Genomic DNA, 16,273 nt, shown 5'->3' with positions numbered 1-16,273 from the left:
CACAGATCTTGAGTCTTAAAGTATGCAGGGTGTTAACGAACGAGGTGACGATTCTACGCGCGAAAACAAGTCGAGAAAAAGCAACAACATTTTTTCATTCGAAGCTTCGTTTACGAGAGAAGCGAGTCTGAAAATTATAACACGACCAATTGGATCCGGTGTAAATTAATTGCAACTGCGATCCAATTAACCAAAGCTGCGATCTGACGTCTCTTTGGTCTAATGATAATTAATCAAGACAGCGATCCAAGATTTGTATCCGAAGTTAATTGAACCATTTACTTCGAAACGTTAATTTAACGATTTATTCTTCGCGCACCGTTAATTTAACGATTTATTCTATCGTTTTACTTGAAATCTACGCCGTTTTAATCGTTCTTTCGTGTTCGTGTAAAAGCGTGACTGGAATTCAATTTACCATTCAGGACGTGAATATGCACCGCGGCGGTACTGAATTGGCTCACTGAGCACGAGTATTCGCCGCTGTCAGTCTTTTTCGCCTGTTCGATGTACAGCTTGGTCACCAGATCTTCGTCGGACCTGAAAAAATTTACAACGTTACACGATGGGTTTATACACAGATCCCTGCACGTTTCGCGACGAATCACCAACGTTTGCCATCGAATTCCTTTAATCTTCGGACACTACAAAAAATTTTAACGAATGGTTGACTGTACCGCTCCGATTCAGCGAGCGATTGTCGGAAAATATTTCCACGATGCATGGTTCGATGTTCATTCAACGTGCCATGCAAATGAAGAAATTGTTAGCTCTTTGCACACAAGAAACGACAATAATTGTTCTAGGAATGGATTCTTTCTTTTATCGTTATAAGTATAATTAATTGAAATTTAAATAATTTATAAGAAGGTTTTCTGGTTAATATTTTGTTCTTTACTTTTCTATTACGCGTAAAATTTCTATATCTATTAATTCCCGACTTTTAATTCATTGTTTACGATGCTAATTTCTCTCTCGTGTCTTAACGCTCTTGTGTCTCTCTCGTGATTTACACTTATCAATTTTACTTTTCTTAGCAAAGTACATTCATAAAGAACTCCCTTTTTACATGCGCCACGGGATCCTTAATTTTATGTTCAGTCTTATAGAAATTAATTTTGATCGAAAATCGAAGTAAAAGATTGATATTGATACGTTTCTCAATTTTTGACAAAATTGATTTCTGGAAACCAATTAATGATTTATACTCCATATATAAGGTACATACTGCAATATTAATGTTCGAAACATGCGCAAATGTTAACAACAATCGCGTAGAGGAACAAACGTTTACTGAAACCGTTCGCCACTAGAAAGTTCGTCATATATTGATGTTTATTTATCATAATTATTTACATCCGTCATGGTACCATAGTTTCGATAATTACTAACAATATCCAAGTACGAATAATGGCTAAACAGCCATCAATTTGTTGAAATATTCGGTTAGATCGAACAATGGCGATCAACGTAGCGGTAAGTCACCTTCTGGAGGGTGTAAATAGACCTCGCGATTCTCGAAAAATTCAGTCTCTCGGGAGCCGTCGAGGTGGACGGACATCTCCAATTTGGATACGTGGACCCTCCACGAACTACGGTGGATGCTGGTCGACACCTTGGTAACCGGTACTGACCGCTGATAGGCGGTGGTCAGTACTGGCAACCATTGCCCAATTTCTTTTTTTCTTTTTACAGCTTTATTTCTTTCCTTTGTACTAACTCGCTAATTTTAATTCGTACTTGTTTTTCCATGCTTATTCTTTTTGTCACTGCTTCGTTTATTTCCTTTGTTACTGCATGACATGTATTCAACCATTTCCAATTTTCAATTTGTTTCTCTTACTCACTGATTTCGTACTTCTTTTTCCATGCTTATTCTTTTTGTCACTGCTTCATTTATTTTCTTTGTTACTGCATGACATGTATTCAACCATTTCCATTTCCAATTCCAATTTTGTTTCTCTTAGGTAGGTACATCGACGAACGAAGAAAGAAAAAAGAAGAAAGAAAAAAGAAGAAAGAAGAAAGAAGAAAGAAAAAAGAAGAAAAAAGAAAGAAGAAAGAAAAAAGAAGGATCTTTAGTTTTAAACTTAGACTAAGTTAGTTTTAAGGCCACCATGTGCGAATATCTGTGCTCTGCCGAGCAATTATCCAATCTTTAGCTTATTTTTGCTCGCTTCCTCGTCTCACAGTCCGGCCACCTCTGCTTGTTGCATAAGCAAGTGACCGGCCGTGGAGGTGGACCGAACGCTCGATCGCCGTCTCTTCTGGTGCGTCCGCTTTGAGAGAGAATATGCTGCGAACACAGGGGCAGGTGTTCGCACCGGTCCCTGCGGAAGCCCCTGTGCCACAAGACCCTCTCTTCGTCATCCTCCGTGAGTCAGGTCCACGCTCTGCGTAGCTCCTGACGCGGAGTTGGGAGAAACGGGGCACTCTATATGAGTGGACGGCGTCGCGCATTTCCTTGAGAATCGGGCCCACTGAGGGGAAACGGGACCGAACTAGTAGGAACAACTCCACGGTTCGCGTCGCGTATTTCCCAATTTTGCCTAATTTTTCCATAATGTAATTGCTCGGCAGAATTAAACGAGGAGATCGAAGGAACATTGCTTCCTTCTATCTCTGCAGTTAGAATAAGTTAGTTTTAAGGCTGTGATCTGCCAAGCAATTATCCAATCTTTAGCTTAATTTTGCTCGCTTCTTCGTTCCTCGGTCCGGTCACCACTGCTTCTTGTACAAGCAAGTGGCCGGCCGTGTAGCTGGTCCGAACGGTCTATCGCCGTCTCTTCCGATGTGTCTGCTTCCAGAGGGGGCATGTTGCGAGCACAGGAGCAGGCATCTTTGCCGGTCCCTGCGAAAGCCTCCAAAATAAGACCCTCTCGTCGTAAAGATGGAGAAACGGGGCACTCCTCTAGGGGAGTGGATGGCGTCGCTCGTTTTCTCTGGAATCGGAACCACCGAGAGGAAACGGGATAGACCTAGTAGGCCCAACTGCACGGTTCGCGTCGCGTCTTTCCCAATTTTGCCTCATTTTTCCATAATGTAATTGCTCGGCAGAACTAAACGAGGAGATCGAAGGAACATTGATTCCTTCCATCTCTTTGGTTTAGTATCTTCGTTTGTATCGCGTATCGAGGGAGATCGATGGAACTTTGATTCCATCTATCTCTCTCCGGGTCTCCGCTCGCAGCAACCTCCACGTGGTGAGACCTGGTAATCGGTATCACTCGCGACGAACAATAATTATTCGTCACGGGTGGTACCGAGCTAATTGGCTGCGAATTTGGAATAGTTCTTTAAGATGTAAAAATAAATCGTAAAACAAAAAACTTTTGTTATACTCTTATTGTACCTTCGATGTCTAAGGTGCTCGAACCACCAAGAAAATTAAGCTGTTTTCTAACTATTCTTGAGAATTACTTGTATATTTTAATTTCAGTTTTAAAAAATTTCATTAATTATCATAAAAGTTTCGAATCGTTACTTTTTTGTAGCAAACAAACCTTCGTGTGCAAACATTAAAAATACTACTTTTTGGATTACTCGGTTATGGTGCTTCCGATAGTATCGGATAAAATAGAAGATTTTAAATTGAATAAACACTAGAACGAATTGCTGTGTGTTCCTTATTTAAAAACGAAGGAAATACTGATTTCTGTCTTTAAAGTTATCTAGTTATGTCGATGAACAATGGAAACATATTTGTAGTCCGGTTGTAGCTTGTACTAATTGAAGCCGTGTAAATTTTGGCGGGTCCTGCTTCATCCGATCACGTCATAACAGCTACGATAGGATTACCACCGAGCACAACAAGTCCTGACCAGATCTGGACGGATAGGATTCCATCACGTTTAGGGAAACACCATCGAGTTCTGATCCGGCAATCTAGATGTTGCCGAACTCTACAGAATTCGACCGAACTAACAGTACAGACAGGTTGGTCAGGAGTTCGCCGAACCGAGGTTACTCCACAAGATGTAGCGCATCTCTGTTAGCTGCGAACACATTCATTGTGGTGTGTTCCTATATCCCCGGATTAATCGAATCAATGGGCCGAAGAACGGTACAAATCCAAAATTAGATATTCTCAAATAATCTCGAAACTATGAAATGTAAAACTGCACATTGAGATCAAAAACAGCGTAAAATAAATACTCCGCATCTGTGTTTTTATACTCTCTTGAATTTTAACGAGCTCGAAAAACTGTTTTCTCAAATATCTCCAAATGTGGTTCTTGCACTGGTAGCGTTTTTTTGACTAATTAATTTAAAATTAGTGATTGACACATTATATGATATCATTGAAAAATCAGACTCCCCTAAGTTTCTTTGTCGTAACTTGGGTTAACGTCGGTAGATTGTACCTTTTAAAAAGTGATTTTTAATGTAAATGGTACTTTGTAAAAGGAGGAATATTTGGTTAGTATGTATAGGTATTAAGGGGTTGATAACGCTAGGAGATGTTAACGAAAGATTTTTTGTATACATTAATGCAGAATAGTATTGTTTGAAATTTCTTTTTACAGACATTAAAAAGTAATTAATATTTTCCAGGTTCGCGTATTGCATATGTGGTCTTTGTATTGGACGTATTGCACCCAATTCTCGTTGAATAATTCCCTACGCTGCGTCATCCTAGCTCTCCACGAAACTTTTCAAATGTCGATTTATCCTATCGCGTCCTATCTATTTGAAAAATCCACAAACGTTGCTACACTTTCTCAGGTACGTCAGCGCCACTTCATTTCCATATCGACGGTCGAACCGGAGTGGCGTAGTACGCGAGTAATGATTAATGATAACGACTACCAAGTAATTATGGTAGCGATCGATGATCAATTTCTCAGAGTAACTAGTAATTATGATTAATGAATTATTGAACAACTAAAGAGAGTGCAATCATACGACATAATAGACTAACTCGTTATTAACCACGAAATGATTGTGTTCCTGATTAAAATTGATTCGATGAGTTAATGGAATATCAATAAGAACGAAAACAATTTATGCAGAACATTTGTATTTATTAAATGATTAAACGAGCGAATGAATTATTTATAAACGTTTTACTTTTATTTTCGTCTACACATTATTGGTTCTAGAAAAGATCGTAGTGACCTTTTATTTTATAATTGTTACAGATAACAAATTAACATCTATAGTCAAAATGTAGTTCGTGATTAATTGTCGTTCGAGAAACTAATCGATCAATCGTTAATGTTAGAACGATCACTTCGTTGGTCGATTACAGAAACGATCGAAGGATAATCAATTACTGCCCAACTACGATTCAAACTCTAAGTCGGTATTGGTTCATTTCAATATGCATATTCAATCGTTGTATCGGTGTTGGTTCAGTTCCAGTTCCGAATTCTATTCATCGAAACACTGGATCGTTGCACGAATCCTTGGAAATTCTCACGGAATATAAATGTTCGAGCTCTTTCGACACGTAAGTCTACAAGAGGTTGCTCCGGCATATTGATTCCTATGGTTGGTTGCCAGGCTTTTCGAGAAACTACGAGAAATCGTGAAACAATATTCGTGATTCAAGTTTCGCTTGGAATATTTTCCAGGATCGATGGTAAGAAAGTTTATACCATCTATGAAGTGTTTCTTCCTCAAACCATCCATAAAAGTATCTATCGATGAGATTCCAAATTCCTCGGATTTCGTTCCAGCGATTACATTATTTGACCAAATTTTAACATCGATCAAGCATAGTATCTTTGCGTCGAATAGCTCTTGGAGGGAATCCAAAGTGAAAAATAAAATCCACAATCGACAGCACGAGAACGAAACATCGTGTACGGTTAGAGTTGTACAGCAGTGCCTCGCATAATATTCGAAAATCGGGACTCTCGCTTATCAATAAGCAAAGCACAGGTAGAGAAACTTTTTATCGGAACTGGTCGAACTCGAACGAGACACTCAAAGAGGACAATGAATGGAACACAATGGTACGAAGCTCGAAGTTGAACAAACATAAACAGTAGTGGGGATGACTCTTGATCGTGAAACCGGGTAACAAATTTTATCAATACCGGAGAACAGAGGCGGGAAAAATTTTATTCGAATAAAAAACTACGAATACGATCGACTAACGGAAATTTATTCGTGACATTTATGCGATCGAACGGTTAAATTTTTATTCGTTCGCTAGTGAAATATTTCGTTCTACAATTGAAATTCTAAATTTTAATCGATAATACTTTTATCCGGATGCAAATTTTACCCGTCTCTGTCCAAAGACATTATTGCAGTGCACAGTGCTGAGATTAAATATAATACACGTACCTTACACGGCGTCACGTATAAATACTATTAATCGATATTTCGATCGTTAATCTCTACGGTACGAAGCGTTAAATATAAAAATGTCGTACAAAGAAAGAATACTTTCGACAATATTCCGGCCAATTAACACGAGAGAGTTAGTTAAATTTTCACCGGGTCGTTGTGAAATATTTTATTCGACAATTCAGATTCTAATTTTCACTCGAGACTTTAATCCGGGCACAGCTCGTCTCTGTTCAGAGACGCTATTGCGCTGTACAATAACGGGATTAAATATAGAACACGTGCTTTACAATCGTGTCTGTTGTAATTAAAGAAATCTCTTCGAAAATCACAATGTAAAATGTGTCCTTTATCGTACCAATTTACAATGGAGGGGAATCCAGTGACAACGGAACGAGATCGTGTACTTCTTTTATTTCGTCGAGCGTACAAATAAGTTTTCTCGATATCCACCCGGAGTGTTTAATTCCGTGTAATCCCCATCCATTACGACAAACACTGTTCACGGGTAAATTAAAGTTGAGAGAACGTTAACGCGGAGCTGATAAATACAAGCAAACGGGAGCACCGAATCGAAATAGGAGCTTTCGTCGCAGAAGCATCGGGCGTCTCGTAAAATGCCTCAAGGGAGATTAAACGGTTCGCTCGTTACCCAGAAAGCGTGGAGCGAACGTTACACGGCTTTCAACGGCCACGAACCGATGAAGCTCGGTGCACCGATACGCGGACAATTCGTGTATGGGAACGCAAAATCGGAACACGGTCGCGTACCTATCTCTCCAACTTCGATCCGGCACGGTCCTTCCGCTATATATGCTCACCCATTAATGTGATAAACGTTGACGTGATCCGGCAACGTCTCGCCATTTTTCCTCCAGACGGGATGCGGTATCCTGGAGTCGGGGCAAGATGGCCGAGCAACGCATGCGAGCTCGATACCGCTTCCGGTTTTGTAGTAACGGTCCCGTAACTCGTGTCTGGCCTCGTCCATGATCCTGATGTCTGGAGCTGGAAAACGAATGCGACCAGATAATTGCACCCTGTCAAACGTACACGCGTTCTCTTCGTCATCCGTGAAAAAGAGAACCCTTTCGAGAATTGATACCGGAAAAACAATTCGTACTGAGACGAGTAATCACATCGAATGAAACGTACGAGATTATCTGTACCGAGACAAACTGTCTCTTTTATTGATTTTATTAGCTTACGATTGCTTTTATAGAATATTTAATCGAAGCGATTCTAATTACTCTATGGATTGATTTCATTTTTCTTTTATCGTAGGAGGAATCGGTTGTAAATCGTTGGAAAGAGATTTTCACAGTTTTATGCAAGTAAATACGGGTAATATATTAATTTACGCGCGTGAGTGTAGCGCGGACATAGCTGCACCGACCATCGGCTGTTCGAGGCTTTTATATTTTTATGGATCGACGAAATTACGCCATTTTAAAAGAGTGTCGTTTCGCTTGTATAAATTTATTCTTTCATCAGGGAAGAAAACTTGGAAAATTAACGAGAAATTGCCGATAGAAACTACTGGTGGAATCATCCGTAGCTCTGTAAGTACAATACGCGATTGTATTTTTCATTAAATGGATTTTTATATTTTTTATGCGATAAGTCGAATGCTTATATATACGAGTATTTCTGTTTAAATTGCTTTGGTAATTTCCGATTTCAATAAAAAACAGTTGTACGTATGACTCCTCTGTGACTTCGGAATCAAAATATTCTTTGGTGCAAAGCTCTAGATGGCATTAATCAGATCCCAGATGCAACAATAAATAAACGTTCGCGTATTTGTTTACCTTATAATAAACGTGCGAAATCTGGAAAGACGTACACGCGGTAAACGTGTAAAATTTATTATCGCTTTGATGTGTAAAATCGGTATCTAGGACATCCTCAAAGAAAACTTCCAGCGAGGGAAAACTTGCGATTTCTATTAACTTACTTTGGGTTTCCACTTGGAGGTTTCTCGTTAAGTAAAGTTTCGTTTTTTTCGTTCAAAGCCATAAAATACTATTTTCAGTGATTTTATTTCAAATTCGATTGTTACGTCTAGATTCTTGTACTTGATAGCAATTACGAATCGTAATGAACCAACGAGTCCTGTTTTTTTTGTGTGCACTGCACAATTTGAACTATGTACGTACATAGAAATACTTATTAATAATTATTGAAAAATGTTTCACTTAGTATCGGAATGAATCCAAAGATACTTACGTGTCACTTGTCTCTAAAAAAAAAATTTACTATTCGAAGCAACAATTTTACGGAGACACTGTTTTATTTGCAACTGGAACAAACTGTAGCTCCTTTCTAATTGGAAACGAAGGAAATTGGTGGAGGAAAGAGTGGAATGGCTTAATGACCATTACCTTCTTGAACTACAATTTCTTTTTCAAGCTCACTGTGCCAGTTGCACTTCCCTTCAAATGTTTTCCCAATTATCTGATTCCCGAAATTAATGAGATCCTGTTCTAGTTACAAGGATGTCTGTGTACGTTGCTTTTTACTGTCACCAATAGTTTCCTTTCAATTTTATAGAACAACTTTCTGTCTGCTAAAAGAAAAGTGGATCGTTCTTATCTACCGTAATAAAAAACTCCTCGTTTCTTCGTAGTATTTCACCCTCGATAATTGAAAGATAGCCACCTCGACCACTGATTCTGTATATTTAATTTCTATATTTTCAATAATACGGGTTTTGGTATCGTTGAAAGCTAATCTAACTGAAGATAAATTTAAGTACGTCATTTGGAATACTTTTAATCGTACCTATTTGGCGTACGGTATTTTTAGTAATACAAATTTTGGAATCGTTGCAAGCTAATCTAGCTGAAGATAAATCTAAGTACATCATTTGAAATACTTTTGATCATATCTATTTGGCGTACGGTATTTGCGATACTGTTGCTGGAACCAAGCGAGTTAAGCCAAACGAGATCGTGTTTGGATTAATTTTTGTTTCAAAACTCTCGGAAATCCATTAGCGATACTCTGATGAGAATATACCGAACAATGTAAAAATTGAAATTAGTGGATAGTTTCTGTATCTTCGCTTCAGATTGAGATAAAAGAAAACGAACGATTCGGGCAATTAGTCGGGTTAAAAAACTCTAAAATCGTCGAACTCCCTTTCTATCTATCTATATTTCTATACTATATTTGAAATTTCTGTTAATAATAGTTCCATTAAGTTCTGTTAACAATGTTAAAAAAATTCAAAAAAAATATGTAGATACCTTCAAGAGTATCTACAGTATTTTTGCAATTTCCGTTACTAATAGTTGCACTGTTTCGCCAAGACCGTAGACGACGAGTATCATCCGAAAGTTCCAGTTCAACAGCCTCCTCTGTTTATCGTCCCGGATGATTCTTTCCAAAATACTCTTGGTCGATCACAATTATACGGTTGGTGATTCTCCTGGAGCGTGTCGGTGTGTTTGGGAAATTTTTCTCGTTTCGGGTGGACCAGCCACCACCGCGACACCGATCCGATTGTTTCTCGCGGAGACGCGTTTCCCCATTACGGAGGCAAACAGCTCCCATTCGATAATTGGGTGAGCGAGCAAACACGGGAAAGTTTCGGGCGGGACGCGCAACAAGGTGTCGCACTTTCCTCGCCACGGTTGGGAAAACAAGACGAAAAATAAAGCGACGACGGTACGTGCTCTCGTTCCGGGACAAAGTCCTCCGGCCTGTGAGCGCCCGCAAGACTCCCGCGGCGTAATTGAATCTTTCACGGCACGGACTTTAAACTCGTTTCGGGTCCTCCAGCCGCGTTTCGAGCGCGCACCGAACCGCAAACAGGTCTTACGCAATTCGCTACGTACCAGGTAGCGTCGTGATGTATGAACTCGTGCTTACGGATACTTGATACTGGAACTACCGACGACGAGCGTATTTTTATTTGCACGAAATCATACGAGTATCTTTGATATAAAAAGCAGAAGGGGCAAATTAATCTACGAATATAATTGTCTATTTTTTTGTCTATTGTCACCGATTAATGCATCGTTAGTAATTGAGTAATCTTACGAAGAAGTTCGAAATAGATGAAATCGACACCTTTGGTAGTTCCAGTGTTAACTCGTGATGCATCGACTCGGGATTGTGAATATTTAATACTGGAACTATCGACTACGAGCGTATTCTTATTTGCACGATATCGTACGGGTATCTTTGAAATAAGAAGTGAAAGGGGCAAATTAATCTACGAATATAATTGTCTATTTTTTATCTATTAATTGTCATCGAATAATTAAGTAATCTTACGAAGAAGTTCGAAATAGATGAAATCGACACTTTTGGTAGTTTCAGTGTTAACTCGTGATGCATCGACTCGGGATTGCGGATATTTAATACTGGAATTATCGACGATGGACGTATTTGTACGAGATCGTATACGAATCTTCGAAATAAGAAGCGAAAAGAGCAAACTAATTTACGAATATAGTTGTTTATTTTTTGTCTATTAATTGTCACCGAATAATTCGGTCAAGAGCACCGTTAATAATTGTGCAATTTTAAAGGGAAACAGGTCAAATTGCCCCCTTTGATAGTTCCAGTGTTAACGTCCTTCTCCTCACCGTCTGTGCCGCGGATGTGCACTCCTCCGGTGATTTATTCCGTTGAATTTTTGCCACCGCGCCGATGCACGCGAATTATGATAATCAGAGTAGCGGTGAATTACGACAGAGACTCATTCGGTGTTGAGCTTTTTGTCCGTCGACGCACGAGAGTTCGCCCGTTGGAAGTCCGATGGAAGTAAATTAATTTATCGTTTATTTCGTAATAAACAAACAATAGAAGTTTCACCGTGTGCAAATCCATTCGAGTATTTTAATAAAACGTTCCCGATCCTCCATCCTTTGAATCTTCCGTAGCGAGCGAAGCGATTTTACAGGAGTTATTTGTACGAAGCAAATTGTTTTTATTAACGTTATCTCGATTACCGTTGCTTTTACAAAAGATTTGCGCGTAATCGAAGCAATTCTACACTGTACAAAACAAATTGTTTTTACCAGCGTTATCTCGCTCACCGTTTTATTTACACGTAATCGAGATAGTTTCAAATCGAGTTTAGAAACTTTTTTATTCAATATCAAATTTCGATAGAGATTATAACTATTGAAATATCGGTTACACGTCAAACTTTCTTGGCTTCGATATTCTATAAGTAGGTAGTCGTATTGGTGATTTGGATGATAGAATAGAAAGTATTGTATATTACGCAGCACCGAGTTAACGTTTACACTTCGAACAATATTTTCTACCTCGAGGATCGTTGAACATTTCGGCTAGTTGCGTCGTTAAATATTGCGCAATCATTGAAGCGTTAATGTCGTTGTAGCAACGTTGTGTGTAAAACAAAGCGTCAATTGTGGAACAGGCGTGTTAACGAACGTGCAAATATTGTTTACTATAACTTAGAACGGTCCGTTGAACAACGGCGCAACGTTGATTGAAAACCATTGAATGCAGAATCACTTTATTCACTGTGCATTTTACAGTTACGAATACGGCACACGATGTGAATGCACCGCCGTAAAAATTGTCTGGCGTTGTCGCGTCGAAATGTCTACAAAACGGCCGTTCGATCGTGTTATTTTCAGGTAAAGCGTAAATCAGGCTTTACACATTCCGGATACGCGCGCATGTGAAAGGAAAGAACAAACGCGCAAAATTATTTCCTCTCGGTGAGCGCGTGTTTGTTCACAGGGGGAAAGAGAGATATCGCCCGAAGCGTCATGTTTTTTTTTTTCTTTTTTTTCTTTTTTTTGCAAGTTATTATCCAGGGTGTTTCGAAACAAGCACGAAAGAATAAACAGTCGCGAACTACGGAGAAAATTCCAATAAACGCGACCCTCTAAACTTCGTATCACCGATGACGTTCCCAGTTATCGGAATTCTCTTCCTCGCGGTTCATTTTCCGAAATTCCCTAACAATTTCTCGAGATTCGTTCTTCGATATTAATTCGTCAAAATTCGTTCACCACGATTGATCTTACGAAACTTTTCCTCGAATCGCGCGGTGGTTTCGACAATACCGAGCGACGGTACGAGGATTTCCGAAAACTCGCGCAAGTACGAGAAACATTTATTTTCGCAAAAACTTGCGAACCTTTAACGTTTTTCGTGCGCGCACGGTAAATATTTCGATGCAATCAATCGGTATTGCAATCCGACGCTCTTCGAAATTCGCGTGTCATGAAATTTCATCCTGAACTTTAATTGCTGTTTGCCGTAAATACTTCGAGTCAAACATTTGCTTTTTTTATTTATAACGAACTGTACGAAGAGCACGAGCGAAAAAATTTCACGCTGCACGGATGCGGGAATTCATCGAATATTTACAAATTAATAGAACGAGGAGAATAACGCGTAACGCAACACGCGAGCGTACTGCGAAGTACTGTGAACTATAATTGGCAATATCGCGAAAACGAACGATTTTAATACTTACGTTCACCAGGAACCACTGTAACATTTTCCCGCGAAATTTTCGCGAGAACTTTCGACTCTCGAACGTTATCTCTCGTGAATAATATTCGAGCGTATTAGATTCGAATAGGTGCTCGCGGCACTCTTAATCCCGTTCCTTCTCTTCGTAATCAGTATCATTTACCAAAGACGATAACAAAACAAGAAAGCTACAGCGACGATAAATGCGTCGAGGCTCTAATTACCTCTTCTTGTCAAGGAAGAGAGCGCTGGAAGTGCTCAAGCTCTCGCGCGCTAAAGCCGGCTGCTCGAACCGAGTTGGAAGTATCCAACAATCCCGAGGATCGAGAGTTTGCGAGCGCGTACCGTACGATTCCGTGGTAGAAACGTCTCGCTTTCTAAGCACACTGTTCGCCGGGCGTTGACAACGATAAAGGTGTGCTGGGAAATCATCTTATTGTGCCTTCGTAATGCCGCTATCGATCGAGAAGCTTTACCGTGGGAGCTCGCTGCGCTGTGCCCTAATTGAACATGAGCTTCACCCGATGCCGCGTGGTGAAGAGTGATTGATATCGTATGCGAAGTAACACCCTCCCGCTTCTGCGCCGAGCGTCTTTTCGCGCCGCGCGCCACGGACCGGAATCGATCTCGTCGATCGATCGGAATCCCCTGACCGATATACCGGGAATAGGAACGAACAGTTTTCGTGCTTCGTCCTTTTTTCGCTTATCCCGTTTTTTTTTCTTTTTTTTTTCTTTTTGCCCCGCCGGGCGAACTCGGACAAAAAAGATTTCCGCAAATAATATTTACCAAAGTACGCGCGTTCGCATTTTCTTATCTCTTTAATTTATTTACACACTCGGGTGAACCGAAGTAAATTCTTTTCGTTCGTTTTCAATTTTTAAATTGGATTTCGTTCCTCGCGTTTATACCGATCGTTTTTGCGCGAAACCCTCGCGCGCATTTATTCGGGTTAATCGTCTATGCAAATTTCAATGTTTCCACTCCTATATCGTGACTTATTCTTCTATTCGGACGATGTATATACACCCTTCTCGCAGTGTAAAGACTCGTTGTCAGTTTCTATATCCACGTCGATGTTAAAATCCATCTCTCGAGAATCTTTCGACAATCAATCGTTCGAACAACACGAATCGGATAACCCGCGTCCGATTATAATTAATTTCTTATCTTTGAATTGAAAAGTTCGTGTCGATTTTACATTCCGCTTTTAATTCGTTGTTAAACGATGTTTGTAGATTATTGTATTATTTTCCGAAGAGAACTAAAATTACGTATACTGTAATTGTTAATTGTCCCGTCTTATTTCTTGGCTGGCAATCGAGACAAGGGCGACGAATTTCTGTCACTTCTATTAATACTTATTTATTAAGGTGACCTCTTTACGACAGTATTTATATACTGTTTATTATTTATTCCACCGACTACTAGCCCAACCACATTCCATGTACCTATAATTAACCCTTTCGCTGCGAAGGGTGTGTACATTGAACATGCGTTTTCAATAACTAACGCTTGTACACGAAGGGATTATAAATACGTTCATAAAATACATTCGCTTTACTGCTTGTTGGAAAAATATGCTTTACCGACTTGTAAGTCCGTAAGAAAAATACAGTTTGTTCGCTAGATACTAATTCACCCTTCGGTGGTTCCGGTGTGTGTGCTCGAAAGAGTTCTCTGACCACGAGGTATCGATACTTTCTCTATTCCGGCGAGAGTTTCCGTGGAACAGTGTCTTTATTCTTTAGCGAATACAATACCACCATGTTTGCTTTCTTTCAGATCGTTCGAGTATATTTTACACAATCAATCCTTCGATATGTAGCTACTTCGGTATTACGCAATTTTGAATGCTCATCGTTTGGCGCCAACTGGTAAACTTTGAGGGCGGGTAAATTATAGTCCACGATAGTTCTTGAATAAATTTCACGAAAAAAAATCAAGAAATTGCAATCTTAATATCAACACAGTAGCGTCAATGTGACGCAGTTACGCTCTCTCGTCGATTATTCCTCAATAATCCGTCTCTACGAATTTCGTATTTTGTTACCAAAAGTCCTGCGTAAATTTTCTTCGTCGTCTTATATGTAAGCATTGCACCGTGTCCTGGATTTTATCTCGTGGCCCGTAAAGTCCAAAATATTTATTATTCTGTCCTCTTCGGACAAAGTTTGCCAACCCCTGGTTTATGTCGAGGCTCAGTGCTTCGAAAACGAGACAGCATCGAGCCATCTGTCTTTGAAACTACCTTATAAGATGAAGACGTTAACATTGTCCATTTTTTTATTCGGTCAATAAGACGTTGTTGTCGACGATATATGTATACATACGCATACGGTGTCAAATCCCCGGAAACGGTGGCATGTTGTGAAAGCTTTGGTAACGTTTGGAATAATTATCTCATCTGCATCGCGGACTTAGGAGAATTCCTAGGAGCGTGATTCTCTTGGTGCACGTCGTAAGCGCTCTTATTGTTAGTTATGTGCGCGTTTCAGTGAAAGGCTTAAGGCATAGATGCGGCTGGATCGGGGTTAATATATGTTGCTACTGCATTGAAACTCGAGACTTGTAAATCCTCGTACATCAAAATTTACAAATTCACTGCCACCTCCGTCACGATTTTCTAAAATTGCATTGGACATTATTGCACACGATTGTATATTCAACGTGGCTCCGTAAAATTGGTTAAAAATTGCGATTAGCCAGGAATCGATTCAGTGGCTGTTATCGTAACTGAAAATATACAAAGTGTTGACACAATCATGCTCCTATAACGCAGTACTAAAAGACTTTTTCTATTCGGGATTGAAAATTTATTCCTTTAAAATTGATTTCTTTAAGAACCAAATTAACCATTACTAGCTACTACTTTGCACGTGACTTGTTATTTCATTTTGCCTTGCCTTCCGTGTGTACTGTCAAAAATTTTTATCTTCGTTTTTCATACCACATTTGCACATACGATTATATTTCCTTTTTTTATTGCTTCATTTACAAGATATCTTGTTCGTCTGTTCTAGTCTTTAACTTGGTCCGTACCAACAATATCATTCCATTAATGCGCACCTCATTCGAAAGAGTTAATTACGCGTTTGTAGTTTCTAGACGCAATTACGACTATCTTTATTAGAAATGTTTTCTCTCTCGCCTAAAATGCACATTTTGTGTGCAAACAAAAGACGATCGCGAAGTTAATCGACACGTACAAGATGACTCGTAACCCAAACTCAATTTCGTTGTACAGTCTTAAAATTCACGCACACGCTCGCACGTATAGTCGATCTCTCGCTATCCAAGTGCGACGATAAAACATTTACTTGTTCGATTGCCAGTACATGTTTCACTTACGAGTATCGATGGAATCGATCTATCAAGATTCTGTGACCGATATACAAGGAACAGAGTCGTTCGGTTTTCGTGTTTCTTCCATCAGCTTTCTTCCTTTTCTGTTTCGGGAATGAACAGCGTTCCAGATAAAAGGGTTTCCTCGGCGTTT

At 39.6% G+C, this 16,273-nt stretch overlaps 1 protein-coding gene across 1 annotated transcript in view; it reads right to left on the bottom strand.

The window, feature by feature from the left end:
• The window catches only part of LOC143153786 (zwei Ig domain protein zig-8), a 128,509-nt gene that overhangs the window by 3,915 nt on the left and 108,321 nt on the right, over window positions 1-16,273 (bottom strand). Inside the window, exons 5-6 of the mRNA XM_076325333.1 lie at window positions 7,122-7,308; window positions 419-540 (exon numbers count right to left, since the gene is read on the bottom strand). Coding sequence (XP_076181448.1) covers window positions 419-540; window positions 7,122-7,308 — 309 coding nt within the window. The remainder of the gene's footprint in view (window positions 1-418; window positions 541-7,121; window positions 7,309-16,273) is intronic.

The sequence above is a fragment of the Ptiloglossa arizonensis genome, chromosome 13 (genome assembly GCF_051014685.1).
Source record: "Ptiloglossa arizonensis isolate GNS036 chromosome 13, iyPtiAriz1_principal, whole genome shotgun sequence".
Classification (NCBI taxonomy): Eukaryota; Metazoa; Arthropoda; class Insecta; order Hymenoptera; family Colletidae; genus Ptiloglossa; species Ptiloglossa arizonensis.
This window is presented reverse-complemented; position numbering and strand designations above follow the sequence as displayed.